We start from the raw sequence: 15,317 nt of genomic DNA on the forward strand, positions 1-15,317 counted from the left end.
TTTCCCAAGTGTTAACATCACAGCGTGGTAGCATCACGAGCTGCTGGGAGTAGCGTCTGCCCACGCAGGCGTGCTCAGCAAGGGCACGAGAGCAGCACTGGCTGCCGGCAAAGGCCTCTGCTGACTGAATAGCTTCCTCTAGTGTGTTTGTGACAAGCTTTTGCTTTGCTGGGAAGGTTTAGGAAACAGGCTGCTACATATGCTAGCTCATGCGGCCAATCTCAGTATTAAGAAGGCTGAGGCAGGATGGCCTTGAGATCAAGGCCAGCCTGGACTAGCCTAAGACCGAATCGCAAAAGGCCAAAACAAACCCAAAAGCTCTATGTTTGTGTCCCTAGGCACACATACCTGCACATGCATGACCTGGATCATGAGGTTTTCCACCTCCAGCACAGGTGACCACTTCAAACTACAGGACTGATGTATCCAGGCAGCAGAGCGGAGGGGAGTGACCCTCTTCCTGCAGGGCAGGATCTAGCACTGGTCTGTGAGGGGGTGAGCTTGACTGCACTCACCTGGAAGTGCTGGTAACACCTGGATGACCTACGTGTCCTCCATTGAATAATAAGAGAGTTATGCAAATCACCCACGAGTGCTTTCTCTGTGCTTGAAAATTTCCCATTTATTATTTGAGACAAATGTGTGGCTTTGGCTGGAATTCACTATGTAGACCAGGCTGGAATCAAACTCAGGAGATCCACCTGCCTTGCTTCCCAAGCCCGGGGATCAAAGGCGTGCACCGCCTCTGCTTGATTAAGAAGGTGCCAGGAGGGGTTGGGGATTTGGCTCAGTGGTAGAGCGCTTGCCTAGGAAGCGCAAGGCCCTGGGTTCGGTCCCCAGCTCCGAAAAAAAGAACCAAAAAAAAAAAAAAAGAAGGTGCCAGGACCCTTGAAATGAACTCGCTCGCTCATTATACCCGGACACGGACTTGAGCTTCTTCTCAGGTGAAAACTTGGCACCGCGCGTGGGCTTAACGATCCAGGCTTTGTTTTTTAAAGATATATATATATATATATATATATATGTGTGTGTATGTATATTTATATGTATGTATATATGTATATATGTGTATAATATATGTGTGTGTGTATGTATATATATGTGTATATATATAATACACACACACACACACACACACATATATATATATATACTGTACCTGAGTTCAGAAGAGGTCATCGGATCCCATTACAGATGGTTGTGAGCCATCTTGTGGTTGCTGGGATTTGAACTCAGGACCTCTGGAAGAGCAGTCAATGCTCTTAATCACTGAGCCATCTCTCCAGTCCAACGTTCCAGGTTTTGAAGGTTACGGTTGAAGTGGGGCAACTGCCTTCATGCTTTGGTCTTTAGCTAAGCAGAGGGAGGGGAAGGATGTGGCTTTTAGGGTAATTTGAAAGGAAGCCTTAAAGACCAAATAGAGTGGGTAGGGTTTGGATATCCTGTCTGAATCCCACACTTAACTCTTTGACCTGGTTACACCTGCCCACAACTGAAACACACGCACACGCACACACACACACCACCGAACATTATGACAGATTTTTGCCAAGTTCTGGTTTATTATAGAGGAAACATGGGAGCCGCCGCAACCCCTCACCAGGCAGGCAGGCAGTGAGGTGAAATGGGGTCGCCGCGTCAGATGTCCAGGCACCCTTTGACCTTCCTGCTGAAGCCTGGCACTGAGTCTTAGGTGTGGCATATGACCAGACTGAGGATACCTGAAGACTGGGACACTCATAACGGGAACACTGTCAGGTCAGCCTGGGCAGAAGCCATCTTTAAATTCTTGAATAGGAGGGAGACAAACCAGCAGCCAGACCGGGGGCCACCACAGAAGATGGCCATGGAGAGCAGAAGGAAGCCTAAGAGATTACAGGTATCAGGATTTGAGTGCTCACAGACTGCAGATCTGGGCAGCTCAAAGGACGAGGCTCCTGGCCAGAGCAGAATCTGGGAAGGGGGACGGGACATGTCAGGGTCTAGCCTGGGGAAGAACCAGAAGTCCTGAACTGTTGAGGAACAAGTATATTTTGCGCAGGTCGGCAATGGACAAGCCCAGCCCCGGGGGCAGAATGAGAGAGTCCGGGCCCTCAGACACCTTATGAGCGTGGAGGTCAGGCTGAAGCAGAGGGAGGTTCAGGGCCTGGTAGAACTGTTTTATCTGAGACTCAGAGAGGGGCACACCCAGATGGCTTCCTGGGGGCCCAGGCAGAGTGCTCTGGTGCTGGGCACTGGACCAGGAGTTGCAGTAATCATACTGGCAGCAATTAACCCTATACCAGTAGTCTGAGTAGTAGATGACGTGATTTTCTTGACACCGGAAGGAGTGGTGCTGTCCACAGCCCCGTACGTGGAAGCGAACCTTAACATCTAGAGGAGAGGGGACAGTTATAATCCTGGTTAACAGCTTCCCACGGCCCCCGAACCTAACTCTTCCTGCACTCACGCAGACCTCGTTTTATTTCGTGGAGGGGGAAAAGAAAAAAATAACCAGCTCACTTGTCTGCACACCCTCCCTCCACCCTTCAAAGATAACTCTCGTCCTTGTGTGGCCCAAACCACCCTCATGTTGAGGAGACCAAGCCACACTGCTCTACCGTCAGCCCTTTCCTGGGGCTTGGCTCACTCTGATAGATGGTGATCACCATGCATGGCGAGGAAGAGCTGATGGTGCACTTTTCTGACCCAGAAATGCAGCCTATCGAAGGGTCTTCTAAGAAGCACAGGTGGCAGGTACGGACGCTGGCGACCGGAGCTTGGCGCACAGAGAACAAAGGAGACGGAACCAGGAGGTCTTTCAAGCACACCCAGGACCAGCTCTCCCCACTCTTTCCAGACCCTGGCCTTACTTACCCTTCCCCATGGCAAAGCCCACCATGGTCAGCACATGGACAAGCACACAGGCCCTCATTATGGAATTTCAGGGGAGAGGAGCAACTCCCGTGGAGTAGCCCACAGCCCCACCTTCCTGGGATCACACTCCTTGATCTTCGGAGGCAGAATGGGTTAGACAGGCAGTCTGAGCAGAAACTGCTGTGGGTGCAGAGGTGCACGCCTGTCTGAGGCAGGGTCCTGACCAGAGGAGGAAGTTATCTATTGGCAGGAAGAATGGCCCGTCCTCACCCACACTGTCTGGTTTCCCATGTGGGCCACAGCCGAGTACCAGCTGGCTTTATCAGGTGTCTTCATCCCAGACACTGCCTTGAAAGGCCCGTACCCCCACCTCAGGGACCACGGCTTAGTCTGTCTCTGGCACTGCCTGCTGTCCACCTACACAGCAGGGTTGGTCCCCATTATTCGGGGAGAGGTTGGCCAGAGACAAGCCTCCCCAACCTTTCCAGATGTGTCTCTGTGCCTCGGCTCTCCCAGCAGGGGGCACACAGACACCACTGAGCACTGGGGCTCTTTGCCTCCTCTACAGCTCTATTTGCTGTAGGGTTAGAGCCCCTTTAGCAGCACCGCTGAGGGAACTTCCCATGAAGCCCCTACAGCAGACACAGCCAGAGCCCAAAGGGAGCAGGTCTTCTCCAGCCTTGGAAACCTTTTCTTCTCAGTCTGGTACTTAACCCGACCCAACCTAGAACACTGCTCTGATACACTATAAATACCTCCAGATCCATGAGGCACCAACCTGGGCTGCTTCCAACCTAGGGAGGACAGACTAGACCTTGCGGTCCCTGGAGTCCAGCAACCACCCCTTCCGTTCCTCAGCCCTTCCCTAGCAGCACGCAGCAGGAGACAAGCTCATAGCCTTTTCTTCCTTTATTTCATATTCCCACCACAGTAACAATTCCTTTAATTTAAACTAAAAACCATAGACTTCCTGAAAGGGTGGCAGCGGAGGGACGGTGGTGTCACAGGCAGAGGAGGTGGGAGGGCACTCAGCGAATCGTCTTGACTGGGCTCTTGAAGTTGCTGGCGGCTTGGAGCTGCAGCTGGTAGGCCATTGGATGGATCTTGAAACCGTAGAGCCTGGTGGGGGAGGTCAGAGAGGGAGCACGGTAAGCTCTCTGCTGGCCCTGCCAGCGGTGGTCACCCACCTCTACTCCAGCCTCCTCCTCATACCTTCTCAACAGGACAATTTCCTCGCACATGAATACATGAACTATGCCTCTTTCTCTCATTGGGGAGGAGCTTGTTTTTCAAGACAGGGGTCCCATGTCTAACAGAGCCTTGGCCTCGAACCCAGAGATCTGCCTGCCGCTGCCTCCCAGTGTGCAACCATACCCAGCTTAAACAATGTGCCCTAAACATCCACTAAAATTAAAATTCCAGGCCAGGTACTGGCCTGTCTCATTTACAGCTCGAGGTCATCTTAGCCAACAAAGACCCTGTCAGACACCCCCTGCGCCCCTGACACCTGTGCCAAACCAACCAACCAAAGAGCCATAGTAAAAGTACAGCTGAGGGAGAGAGCGCAGCAGTTACGCTGGGTTAAACCCACAACCCACACTTGAAGTCTCACATTTAAGACGCTACAAGATCAGTACCTGTACAGGATGGAACCCTTCCTTCCCGCATACAGTAAAAATAAGGTCCAGGATGATAAGCCATGCTACCACGACGCCCGAGGACGTGGGGGGAAAGGCTGAACACCCAGGACGGCAACAGCCACAGCCACGGTTTAGACATCAAGTGCCACACACCTAAGAACGCTGCTAGGGAGGTAAAGCTAGCATCACTGCTTCACAGGTAAGGGACACCCGAGCAATCACGTGACTTCCCCATCGCTAGCAGGAAGAACCCTGACTTTGGAATGGGCAGGCCTAAAGAAAAGCCGTGCTTGTTCTCAACTCTCTCCAGTCCTCGGGTGGCTCTGAGCCTCTGTGACCGTCTCTGCTCCCACCTGGGCACAAACTGGTTGGCCGGCCGCTTGGGCCGGTACTCGGGATGCACCATGAAGAGCATGTGAGGGAAACCAGTGCCGAAGTATGCGCCATCCGTGTGGTGGTGCCTAGAGGACTTGGGTGTGTACACGTCCATGCACTTGGGGCAGTAGAGCTTCACCATGGCCTCTCCTGGGATGTCCGAAAGGCCTGGGAGATAGAAAGCCAGACTGCAGACCAGGAGTCCCCAACTCTCCCCAGCCTCCCACAGGACTCAGGCACTGTGTACACCAAGCCAGCTTCTTGCAGGACGGCCAGAGAGTGCCCTCCTCCCATAAACACTCACCGATGGGAAGCATCGGCTGGTTCTCACAGTATACTCGAGGACAGTAGCCAAAGTCTCCTTGCTGGTACTTTTCCAACTGACATGTATAAAACAGAAGGGAGTGGTCGGTGAGTGTGTAGGCAATCTCAACGCACTCCCGGTTCCCCACCTCCCGAGTCTGACTAGAAGCCCCTTCTGTGGAGACAGGCCCTCCAACCCCTCAGGTGCTTTTCCTTCGTGGGGCCGGCTGCAGAGCACAGGGCTGTTTGCCATGTGTCCCCTGCAAACTCCTTTTTCTGGTTTCATCTCCCTTCCTGAAAACACCACCTTCAATGGGACCCTCAGTGGCCCTGCCCTGGGCATCTCCCTCTCTCCTCTTCCCCGGCCTCTGACTCATGCACCCTTCCCCTCCTGCAGAAGTAGCAGGAGCAGAGCCTCACCATTTGTGCAATGCCCCGGTTGGTGAGGATGTAGCGGGCGTGGATCAACCCATAGAGCATCTCGGCCGCCTGCTCGATCAAGTCACTCTGGTTGGGGTTGTCTTCCAGCTCTTCATCTGAAACGTGGGGCGGCCACTTGTTTAGCTTCCCTAAGTAACCCTACCTTACCTGCAGTACCTGTTCCTAAGCTCGCCCTACCCACCATCCATGCATCTGACCCAGAAACCTGGGCTCCTGACTCCTCTACAAGGTCAAGACCCTCAGCGCAGCCTCTCTGTATGCCTTAGTCTCTGCCTAAGTCCCTCTCTCCTTCCACAGTAAGTAAATGTAAACACACAACCACAGAGTTGGCCCTCGAGGGCAGCAGAGGGTAAGAGGCAGCACACCAGGCCCAAGAGGAAATCACCATTACAAAACAGCCGAGCTGCTTTCAGAGAGCATCAAGACCAGGCAAGGAAATCAAAACAATGGAGAAGTTAAGCACTGCTGTGTACCTCTCTCCAGCATGGAAAGCTAGGGCAGGACAGCACGTGGTAAAGTCCAGTTTGGGTTATGAATAGAGGGGCTAGAGGTGGGGGAGGAAACACAGGAGCAAGCGAGAATCAAAAGGAAATTTAGAAATTCAAGAAGCAAGCCAGTCTGTGATTCCAGCACTCAGGAGGCAGAGGCAGACAGATCTCTGTGAGTTCGAGGACAGCCTGGTCTACAGACTGAGTTCTAGGACCGACAAGGCTACCCAGGAAAATCCTGTCTCCACTACCCCTCTCCCCGAAAAAAAACAAAAAAACAAAAAACAAACAAACAAACAAACAAAAAACCCCCAACATCAACAAATTCAAGAAGCAAGCAAGCAGAGAGCAGAAGAGAACGGAAACAAAGCACCCACAAGTGCACTTTATCACCAACCCCACAGTCAGCAACAACCCAGGACACGTTAGTTACCAGGTTCCAGGTCCAAGATCATGTCTAGGGCTTGTCGATAGTGAGGCACCTGCTCATTGAGTCCAGTAAGATTAAATTTGTCCTGGATGTAGTCTTCATCCACCTACAGGGGAGTCAAGGGGTTCAAACCAGTATAGAAAGGCCCGTCATCTTCCCACCTGGGCCCAGGAGATAGTCTTTCCTCAGCCAAGCCACCTCTCTTGTTTCCTAGTCCCAGTTCTGCAGAAGTACTCAAGTCTCATAAAAACTGCAGCTCTTTTCTTTAAGGCAAACCAGATCCAGCACACAAAGACATTATTCAGCTTCTGTCCCTCATTTTACAAATTGCATTTGCCCTCTTCTTGGGGACAGCAGACTCCTGAGCTGAAGACCTCAGAATCATGAAGGTCAAGTAGTTTAGTTTCTGAAAGGTATTTATAATTTTCTACCTTAGCACACCGTGCTTTGCACGTTACACAACTTTGACATGAGAGGTTTTAACTGCCCTAATGGTCACCAGAGACACCTCTGTTAGCCATGCATATTGACAAACCCTCACAATACTAGCACTCAGGAGGCGGCGGTAGGATTGCCAGGAGTTCAAGGCCAGTCTAGTCTGCATAGTGAGCTCGATCGAAATCTGCTCTCAAACGACGTAAAATCAAACATCGAGGGCATGTGGAGTTGGCCGACCTAAACTCACCTCACAGAAGAATTCATTACCACGGAGCCCACAGAACCAGGAAATCCAGGACACCTCCTCAGAGCTACTCATCTTTATGTCCGCTGAGAAAGAAGAGCCTAAGTAAGTGGAGACCAAGCTGTTTCTGGTCTCTTCCCTCCTCCCACACGTTCTCCACAACGACGGATGAATCCGAGTCCAGCCGGGCTTAAAGGATCCCGGCCTCTGAAGCATCTCCAAGCTCCTCTCCTTTAGCTCGGCCCCCCTTACAGTGTGCTGAGAACGAGTTCCGCTACTTTCCAGAAAATGACAGGTCCTGATCGGTTAGTGTTACCCCCGTCCCTGGCGCTCCTCACGGCCAGGCCCCTCTCCCCTCCATGTCAGCCGCGACAGGGCCCTCGGCTCGGGCTCCCCACCACCGCAGGTGCCTGCATATTCCTGGCGCCTGTCCCAAGGCTCCCGAAGTTCATTTTACCCAACAGAACCGGCCTCTCCTGCCCTCGCAGGGTTGGCGAGGGCACCACACTTCCGTGGGACTCACGAGCGTCCCCACAAGCCGCCTCCTCTCCCCAGGCCCCCCGACCTCCTTCGGCTACCGACCCGGTCACTTCCTTCGTCGCCCCCACATCGAGGAGCACCGACCCGAGTGCCGCGCCCAGGGACGGGCGACTCGGCGCGGAGACAACCCCACACTCACCGGCCGGACGGGGACTGGGACTGGGGCGGGGAAGGGGAGCTGTGCTTCCAAGGAACGGCAGAGACCGCTACAGCGCAGAAAGCCGACCCGGCCGCGGCAGACGAAGTGGGGAGGGGGGGACTGGAAACTGGTGAGGGTTTAGGGGTTGGGGGGGAGAAGAGAGCAACGCGCAGGCGCCAAGGACCGCCCCCCTACCTCCGTGGACGCCGGGAGATGTAGTCCGGTCAGGAGAGAGAAACTGACGAAATGAAGGGAAGGCAAACTACCAATCCCAGGAGGACCCGCGCATGACTCTAGGGCCGCGAGGCCCTAGAGGAAGCCGCCCGGGGGCGGGGCGAACGGAGCGCCACCGGAAGCGGAAGCCTAGCACGGAGTCTTCTCGACCAGGAAGCCTGGGAAATATAGTCTTAGGAGGCAGGCTAGACTACGGGGCTAGCGCCCGGGGTGATTGTCATCCCTACGGTGCTCTCTCGGCGTTGCGCTTTGGTTTTTCTCCCTCCTCCCCGTGCCAGGCCAACCCACTGGACCCTGGCTCTCCTGCCAGGCCCGCGACAGAGCGCGCTCGGGCTCCGGCATGCGCAGAGGTGTGGTGAGGGACTTAGGTCGGGTGTGCTTAGGACGCGCTGAGCTGTGCACACGGCGTGAGAATCTAGACCGCCCTGCGCGCTAACCTGAGGTGGGGCCAGCCATTCTGCCGCTCGTCCCTTTGTACTTCTCCATTTCCTCAGAGCTTGATGGAGCGTCCTGCTGCGGACCCTAACTGTTCTTCAAACCCTGCTCAGAGTAGTGGTGAGGGGTGCCGTGATGTTACTTCATCTCACAGCTCCTCGGCATTCCACAGGTCTCCCCCTCTGTGTCCTCAGAGTCTTTCTGAACGCAGAGGGTGGCCTCCCAGCTCCAGGAAAGGAGCTTGGTGCGGGAGGGACCAGGGCGAGGGTGGCGAAGAGCATTGTGGGGGCGTTATGTAAAAGCAGGACCCCAACCGACAGGTTCCCCCTTGGGTCCTCGCGCTACTGGGCACGCGATGCTTTACACGGATGCTTGGAAAGGTTCCAGCGCGGGAAACTGAACCTTGTGGGTGTTTTGTTGTTGTTGCTGATGCGCATGCGTCATGGCTCCCTGTAGCTCTGATTGTATCAACGCTTAGAGATTACGAGAGCGCCATTTTGCCGTACGGAAATGACAGTGCAGCGTCTTTCCCCGAAAGCTTCCGGAATAATGTCACCCCTGTTTTTTATCTGGGAAAAGGAGACCCCCCCTAGATAAGATCGAGCAAGATTTAAAAGGCCGAACTGATATTTTCAAACGGTATGTGTTAGAGGACAGGAAAAATGATTTCAAAGAGGGCATTTTTTTTCCGGGGCTGGGGAACTGACCTATTTTCAAAGCGCTCTGCCACTGAGCCAAATCAACCCCATTTTTTTTTTTTTTGGTTTTTTTTTTTTGAGGCTGGGGACCGAACCCAGAGGACCTAGGGTAAAAATACCACTTTAAATCCCCAACCCCGAGCCTGGCATTTTTGTAGGAAGATGGGAGTTGAACGCAGGACCCCTAGACAGCTGTCTTGTGGAATATTTTTCCTGTTATCCTTTTTCTTTTCTGTGTTAGAGATAGAACCTAGAATTCTCAAATTCGGGGCGAGCATTCTACCCAGAGACATAGGTACCTACCATGCCCTCCTGAAATTATATTAACATTGTGGCAGGATCAGTTATTCCTGGGTTACATTTTATCCATGAGCCCTGGGCTCTACAGAATCCCAGGTATGAAGTCAGTGTGGGGATGGAAGGTCCATTTTAGTTGTAGGCTGCTTTCTTATCCCAACGGGCCCCTGGAGGTGGTGCTGGTCTTCACAAGAGCTACCTGAAAGGTTGGCTTGCTTGGCACATCCTCCTGCCTTGCCTGGTCTTCATTTTCTCACTTTTCCCACAGCCATGTCCAAGCCATCCCTCATCACATTCACTCCAGCCACCGACTCCAGTGACCTCTGGAAAGATGGTCAACAGCAAGCACAGCCTGAGAAACCAGAGCCCGTCCTGGATGGGGCCGCAGCCCGGGCTTTCTATGAGGCTCTAATTGCAGATGAGAGTGGTTCCCCTAAGCCCCGGAGAGCCGAACCGACCAGGGAGAGAAAGAGGAAGAGAAGAAGAACCACCACGAGGGAGCCTGTAGCAGCAGGGGTCCCGAGACAAGGAAGAACACTTGAGGATGAAGACAAGATGACCCAGTGGATCCTGATGGCAGCCCAGAATGGGGATCTGACAGAACTCCGGAGGCTGCTGGAACCCCAAGAGGCAGGGGGAGCTGGAGGGAATATCAACGCTCGTGATGCCTTCTGGTGGACTCCCTTGATGTGTGCTGCTCGAGCTGGCCAGGGCGCTGCTGTGCGCTATCTCCTGGGCCGAGGGGCTGCCTGGGTAGGAGTCTGTGAACTGGGAGGCAGAGACGCGGCTCAGCTGGCAGAAGAAGCAGGCTTCCCTGAGGTAGCCCGCATGGTCAGAGAGAGTCGTGGGGAGACAAGGAGCCCGGAGAACCAGAACCGGTGAGGAGGGAGCCTTCGCTCATGCCCCATCTTTATTGTGTTCTTTCCTGGACACCTCCTACCAAGGGCCCCACAGCAGCTAGTAGGGGCCATTCATCTTCTAGTAGTTCAGTCTTAGAGCGGTAATAGACGTGGCCTTTGTGCGTTTGAATCTGGGTTCCATTTATTTGCAGTGCCAGCCTAAAGTCTGGGAATCTCAGTCCTTGTCTGAACTGAGGATAAGACTCTCTCTCAAAGGGCTGTTTAGATGCAGCAGGTCAGTGTGGAAAGTGTGGACGGTGCTTGCCCGCTAGTATGCACTTTCTGAGTATCAGCACCACTCCTACTCCTGAGAGCTTGAGACCTACCCACCATATTCCAAGTTGTCCCTTCTGGACAAAGGGAGAGGAGATGGCGTAGCTTGGTTAGAGCGCCTGCCTAACACTGGGAAGACCCTGGGGTCCCAAGACAAGATACAATCAAAAAAGGTGCTGCTGAAATCAGGAGAAAGGCATAAGGTGCTCTGCCTGGTGCCTGAACAACTTCCTCCCCTATAACTTATTTCTTTCTCTGCAGATCTCCCCCCTCCACCTCCCAGTTCTGTGAGGACTGTGGTGCCTACTTTGAAGACTCCAACCACCGCACATCTACTGCTCACCTGCTGTCACTGTCTAGGAGACCCCAGCCCTCCAGCCTTCCCCTTGGGGTACCCACTTCCAGTCCTGGCTTCAGACTGCTGCTGAGGGGTGGCTGGGAACCAGGAATGGGGCTAGGACCCCGGGGTGAAGGCCGTGCCAACCCTATTCCCACTGTCCTCAAGAGGGACCAGGAAGGACTGGGCTATAGATCCCCACCCCAACCCCGGGTCACACACTTTGCAGCTCGGGATACCCGGGCTGTGTCTGGGAAAGAGAGAGTTCCTCGAGTCGGCACCCTGAGTCAGAGGGAGAACAGAAGGCGAGAAGAGAAGGACCGGGCCTGGGAGCGAGATCTAAGACTATACATGAACCTCGAGTTCTGACTGACACAGACTGGCCCTCGTCTGTCACTGGCTGGGCGTGGGCCTCTGACTTGGACACTTGGACTTCCAGACCCTTAGGCCTTGGCTACCGGGCTCTGCTTTTAGAGAGAAGGGTTGAGAGTTGGGAGATAAATAAACTTCCCTCCCTGTGGCGTGTTTACTCTCTTGCATGATATAGCAGGGAATTGGAACTAATCTGAGAGTCACTTGGAAGTCTCACCTGAGCCAAAAGGACAAGCTCTCCAGATGACAAAAGAGCCCTTAGTCCCGCTGGCCGCATTCTACCCGCTTCTTGAAACCCTCTCTGAACTAGAAATTGCCCCACTTGTGCAAAACTCCCCTCTGAGTGTGAGTCTAGGCCAATCCAGTCAAGTCGGTGACTATCCTGGAATTCTCTGTAGTGTGTCATAACCCAGGTGTGCTATGTGCTAAAAACACTGCAAGCCCTGGAACTCCGTGAGGAAGCCAGCTGTGATGAAATGTAACAGCTGGTGGGAGGGAAGTTGAAAGCCCCAGGAGAGGAAGTAGAAGCCTGCAGGGCTAGCTGCCACCAGAGCTCTGACCTCCTAGATGAAGATGACCCACCCCCCTACCCCCCCACCCCCCGACACAATCTCTCTATGTAGACCAGCCTGGCCTCAAACTCAGGTAAAACCCATGTGACTTTACAGTATGGGGCATGTAACCTAGGGCTTCATATCTGCTTACTGAGTTGCAATTCCAAGGCTTAAGGCAGTCCTAAGATTCCCATTTCACTTCCTGAGAACCAGGCAATATACTTTTCTACATTTCTCTCCCATACTTTGCACCCCCCACTCCCTTGGGATGCTTAAACGGGAGTGCTAGGAACATAAAAGCATTCAAATCCCTGTCTGGAAGGCCAAAGGGTAGCTGCTTAAGTCACGTGTGGCTTCTGTTATTTACCTTTCTGGACCAGCACTACAAGAAGTCACAGGTGAGAAATGAAGGAATGGCAGGGCTTGTAGGAAAGAACCACAGAGCAGCTAGAGTCCTAACATAAGGGAAGCAGAGGCTAAAGGATCTACTCAAAGCTAGCCTGGGCTATATATGTCCAAGCCTTTACTGAGCTACATATATAGGGAATCTGCCCTTAAAAGAACGAACAAAGCCGGGCGGTGGTGGAGCGCGCCTTTAGTCTCAAGGAGGCAAGAGGCAGGCAGATCTCTGAGTTGGATGCCAACCTGGTCTACAGAGCTAATTCCAGGATAGCCAAGGTTACACTGAAAAAACAAAACAAAAAATCCCAAACCAAGGGCTGGAGTACCTAACCAGTGTCAGCGGTGGGGGGCTCTGGGAGGTGAACAGCAGATCCCGGGTTCATACTCAGGGTCTGGCCTTAGGTGGTCCTCTCTCTACGCCTGCGCTAGTGACTCGCGGGGGCTTTTGGGGAGGTCGCTCTGTCGGGTCCGCCTCTCGGGTTGCGGAGCTCCGCCTCCGCTGGTCCCTCCCGACCCAGTACAGCTGCTTCCGGGCTCTCACGACTCCGGGAGGCCGCTCCCCGGACGCTGGGCCCTACAGCTACTCCCTGCGCGTAGCACCCCGATGCCTGGGTCTCCCAGGTAGGCCTGCACTGTGTCTTGCGACTGCGATCTCCAAGGACATCTCTGTTCTGACCTTGCGGAGGCCGCGTATCAGCTGCGCCCTCACGGGACAGTAGGGCCACTTTGTGGAACGATAGATTCCTAAGTTAAGGGGATGCATGTAACTGACTGGAGTTCGCTGGACACTTCCATCCCGATGTCTTCCTCTCAACAGACACTTCCTCCTGTTCCTTGAGCTCCCGCGGTTTACGGTTCCTCAAATCCAGGACCGAAGGACCCCTGGGCCACCACCTTCTTTCCTTCTTCAATGGAGCACCACCTCTCCCCTTTCTGGGGCACCTTGGGATGTGGTCTTGGTGAGTGAAACTTGGGGTACTGATGCTGGGAAGGAAATCTGAAAGCACAGAACACTGTGGGGGTGACCCTGGCCTTATTGGGCCCTAGAAGTCTTGTTAAGTGTGTGGGGTGGCAAATGGATTTCTTTTCCCCTAGACTGACACGGAAGCTGACCATTTACCACGCTTGGGGCTGTGTGAGACCTTTCTGAATTCAGAGTAGGACGACATCACCAAGCAGATACCTCTTCTGAACCGGAACTGATTCTGGCTTCGGGGGAGATCCTGAGAGTCTTAAGCAGAGTCAGGAAGCGGTCACAGATTTGGGGAGCTCATTACACACAGTTCCTCAATTATGTTCCTTCGACGGCTTGGTGGCTGGCTGCCGCGACCTTGGGGTCGAAAGAAATCAACAAAGACTGACTTGCCTGCCCCAGAACCCAGATGGGTGGACAGCTCCCCGGAGAACTCAGGGAGTGACTGGGACAGTGCTCCAGAGACCATGGGAGATGTGGGACCTCTGAAGACCAAGGATTCAGGAACACGGAGGCCCCCCCGGGCTGCTCCAGAGTCTAGCAGGGACACCAGAGTGGATCAGCTGGGGAGTAAAAGAATGGATTCCCTCAAGAAGGACAAGGCTGCTTCTGCCATTCAAGAGTCTGCAAGACTGGAGACTGGAGGAGCCGTTCCCAAACTGGACTTGGATCCTGTGGATTCAGGTGGCATGAAGAACCTCGGAGTGTCCCCCCAAGGGAGGTTAGGCACCACTGGGCCAGAAGCCCTACTGGAGAAACCTGGTCGACGTCAGAAGCTGCTGCGGTGGCTCCGGGGGGAACCAGGGGCTCCCTCACATTACCTGCAGGACCCAGAGGAGTATCTGCAGATCTCTACCAACTTGACCCTACACCTGCTGGAGCTGCTTGCCTCAGCCTTGCTGGCTCTGTGCTCCAGGCCACTCCGAGCCATCTTGGATGCTTTGGGCCTTCGGGGACCTGTGGGCCTCTGGCTACACGGGCTACTGTGTTTCCTGGCTGCCCTACACGGGCTCCATGCTGTGCTGAGCCTGCTTACTGCCCACCCCCTGCATTTTGCCTGCCTCTTTGGCCTGTTGCAGGCCCTAGTGCTGGCTGTCAGCCTCCGGGAATCTGTTGAGGATGAGGAGACCGCTGACTGGGAGAGTGAGGGGCAGGGGAAGGAGGCCAAGGAGCAGACAGAAGGTCCAGGAAGGGCGTTGTGACTGGGAGATGGTGGGAGCAAAGGGTAAAGATAGTGGGGTGGCCTTTAGGAGGAAGGTGGGGAAACCCAGATTGTAAGCACAGTGATCTCAGGGATGGGGAGGAAACTCAGGCACAGGATCTCCTGTCACACATGTGACAGACAGGACTGTCTAGGGTGGCCAGACATGGACAGTGGAGCATCACCATTGAAGTCACCAGCTGTTGTTATTTCTTGCTTTTACATTTTCCCACAGTTTTTTTTTTTTTAAATTTCCACCTCCACTTTTAAAAAGCAAAATAGAATAAAAGCAACCGTGGAGAATGGACGCCACGGGGTCCTTTCCAAGCCCAGAGGTGAACGGGGCCAGAGGCAGGGCAGAGATCTCTGCGTTAGAGACGATGGAGAGATATGTGGAGTCCCTTGTATCTTAGGACCAGACCCATGTAGAGGAGAGTGAAGCTGTGAGGGAGAAGAAGGAGCTGCGGGTGCTGTGGTACCCGCTGAAGGGAGGGTCTGATGCTCGGTGGGAGCCGGAAGAAACAGGGCTGCTGCGGGCTGGGTCGGCATGAAGGCCAGCATGGACAGACGGGCAGCTCTGACGGGCACTGGGGGAAGCACAGTGTCCGCCCTCTCCACTCAGGCTAGGGACCTGCAATAAATGTGCCACACTACACACATCCTAAATACACCAGTCCGACATGACAGGTTCCGCTTAGTGTCCTTCCTGATGCTGGACAGCCAGGGGGGTGGGGAGTTGAGGTGGTGC

The 15,317-nt window shown here is 54.0% G+C and overlaps 4 protein-coding genes across 8 annotated transcripts; 2 read left to right on the forward strand and 2 right to left on the reverse strand.

The window, feature by feature from the left end:
• Positions 1-1,933: 1,933 nt before the first annotated feature.
• On the reverse strand, positions 1,934-3,566 carry Ly6g5b (lymphocyte antigen 6 family member G5B). Its single transcript, XM_032888590.1, has 3 exons — positions 2,857-3,566; positions 2,630-2,758; positions 1,934-2,373 (listed from the first exon to the last, which is right to left on the reverse strand). Exons 1-3 carry the CDS (start codon positions 2,912-2,914, stop codon positions 1,976-1,978), a joined length of 585 nt encoding a protein of 194 aa, XP_032744481.1. The 5' UTR covers positions 2,915-3,566; the 3' UTR covers positions 1,934-1,975.
• Positions 3,567-3,747: 181 nt separating this feature from the next.
• Positions 3,748-8,056, reverse strand: Csnk2b (casein kinase 2 beta). The gene is made up of 7 exons (XM_032888589.1): positions 7,895-8,056; positions 7,219-7,301; positions 6,537-6,639; positions 5,595-5,710; positions 5,176-5,251; positions 4,850-5,039; positions 3,748-3,975 (listed from the first exon to the last, which is right to left on the reverse strand). The coding sequence occupies exons 2-7, from the start codon at positions 7,288-7,290 to the stop codon at positions 3,885-3,887; spliced, it is 648 nt and encodes a 215-aa protein (XP_032744480.1). The 5' UTR covers positions 7,291-7,301; positions 7,895-8,056; the 3' UTR covers positions 3,748-3,884.
• A 197-nt stretch (positions 8,057-8,253) lies between these two features.
• On the forward strand, positions 8,254-11,596 carry Gpank1 (G-patch domain and ankyrin repeats 1). Of its 5 annotated transcripts, XM_032888584.1 has the most exons (4): positions 8,254-8,570; positions 8,884-8,968; positions 9,827-10,436; positions 10,992-11,596. In XM_032888584.1, the coding sequence occupies exons 2-4, from the start codon at positions 8,932-8,934 to the stop codon at positions 11,434-11,436; spliced, it is 1,092 nt and encodes a 363-aa protein (XP_032744475.1). In that variant the 5' UTR covers positions 8,254-8,570; positions 8,884-8,931; the 3' UTR covers positions 11,437-11,596. The 5 variants fall into 5 exon arrangements, with proteins under 5 accessions (XP_032744475.1, XP_032744478.1, XP_032744477.1 ...); XM_032888587.1 differs by lacking the exon at positions 8,884-8,968; XM_032888586.1 differs by lacking the exon at positions 8,884-8,968 and having other exon boundaries at positions 8,254-8,478.
• A 1,296-nt stretch (positions 11,597-12,892) lies between these two features.
• C18H6orf47 (chromosome 18 C6orf47 homolog) lies at positions 12,893-15,255 on the forward strand. Its single transcript, XM_032888815.1, has 3 exons — positions 12,893-13,016; positions 13,213-13,354; positions 13,491-15,255. Exon 3 carries the CDS (start codon positions 13,689-13,691, stop codon positions 14,568-14,570), a length of 882 nt encoding a protein of 293 aa, XP_032744706.1. The 5' UTR covers positions 12,893-13,016; positions 13,213-13,354; positions 13,491-13,688; the 3' UTR covers positions 14,571-15,255.
• The last annotated feature ends 62 nt before the right edge of the window (positions 15,256-15,317 follow it).

Source organism: Rattus rattus, chromosome 18 (assembly GCF_011064425.1).
Source record: "Rattus rattus isolate New Zealand chromosome 18, Rrattus_CSIRO_v1, whole genome shotgun sequence".
Lineage (NCBI taxonomy): Eukaryota > Metazoa > Chordata > Mammalia > Rodentia > Muridae > Rattus > Rattus rattus.

Bases quoted from the DNA above. Each gene is read 5' to 3' on its own strand.
- Ly6g5b (XM_032888590.1), bottom strand. From the start codon at position 2,914: ATGAGGGCCTGTGTGCTTGTCCATGTGCTGACCATGGTGGGCTTTGCC. The intron at 2,759-2,856 runs GTAAGTAAGGCC...CTGTGCGCCAAG, and splicing joins GGGCTTTGCCATGGGGAAGG to CTCCGGTCGCCAGCGTCCGT. The intron at 2,374-2,629 runs GTGAGCCAAGCC...CCTCTCCTCTAG, and splicing joins GGTGATCACCATCTATCAGA to ATGTTAAGGTTCGCTTCCAC.
- Csnk2b (XM_032888589.1), bottom strand. From the start codon at position 7,290: ATGAGTAGCTCTGAGGAGGTGTCCTGGATTTCCTGGTTCTGTGGGCTC. The intron at 5,040-5,175 runs GTGAGTGTTTAT...TCTATCTCCCAG, and splicing joins CCAGCCGATGCTTCCCATCG to GCCTTTCGGACATCCCAGGA. The intron at 3,976-4,849 runs GTGGGAGCAGAG...CTCCCCCACCAG, and splicing joins GCCAACCAGTTTGTGCCCAG to GCTCTACGGTTTCAAGATCC.
- Gpank1 (XM_032888584.1), top strand. From the start codon at position 8,932: ATGCTTGGAAAGGTTCCAGCGCGGGAAACTGAACCTT. The intron at 8,969-9,826 runs GTGGGTGTTTTG...CTTTTCCCACAG, and splicing joins AGCGCGGGAAACTGAACCTT to CCATGTCCAAGCCATCCCTC. The intron at 10,437-10,991 runs GTGAGGAGGGAG...CTTTCTCTGCAG, and splicing joins AGCCCGGAGAACCAGAACCG to ATCTCCCCCCTCCACCTCCC.
- C18H6orf47 (XM_032888815.1), top strand. From the start codon at position 13,689: ATGTTCCTTCGACGGCTTGGTGGCTGGCTGCCGCGACCTTGGGGTCGA.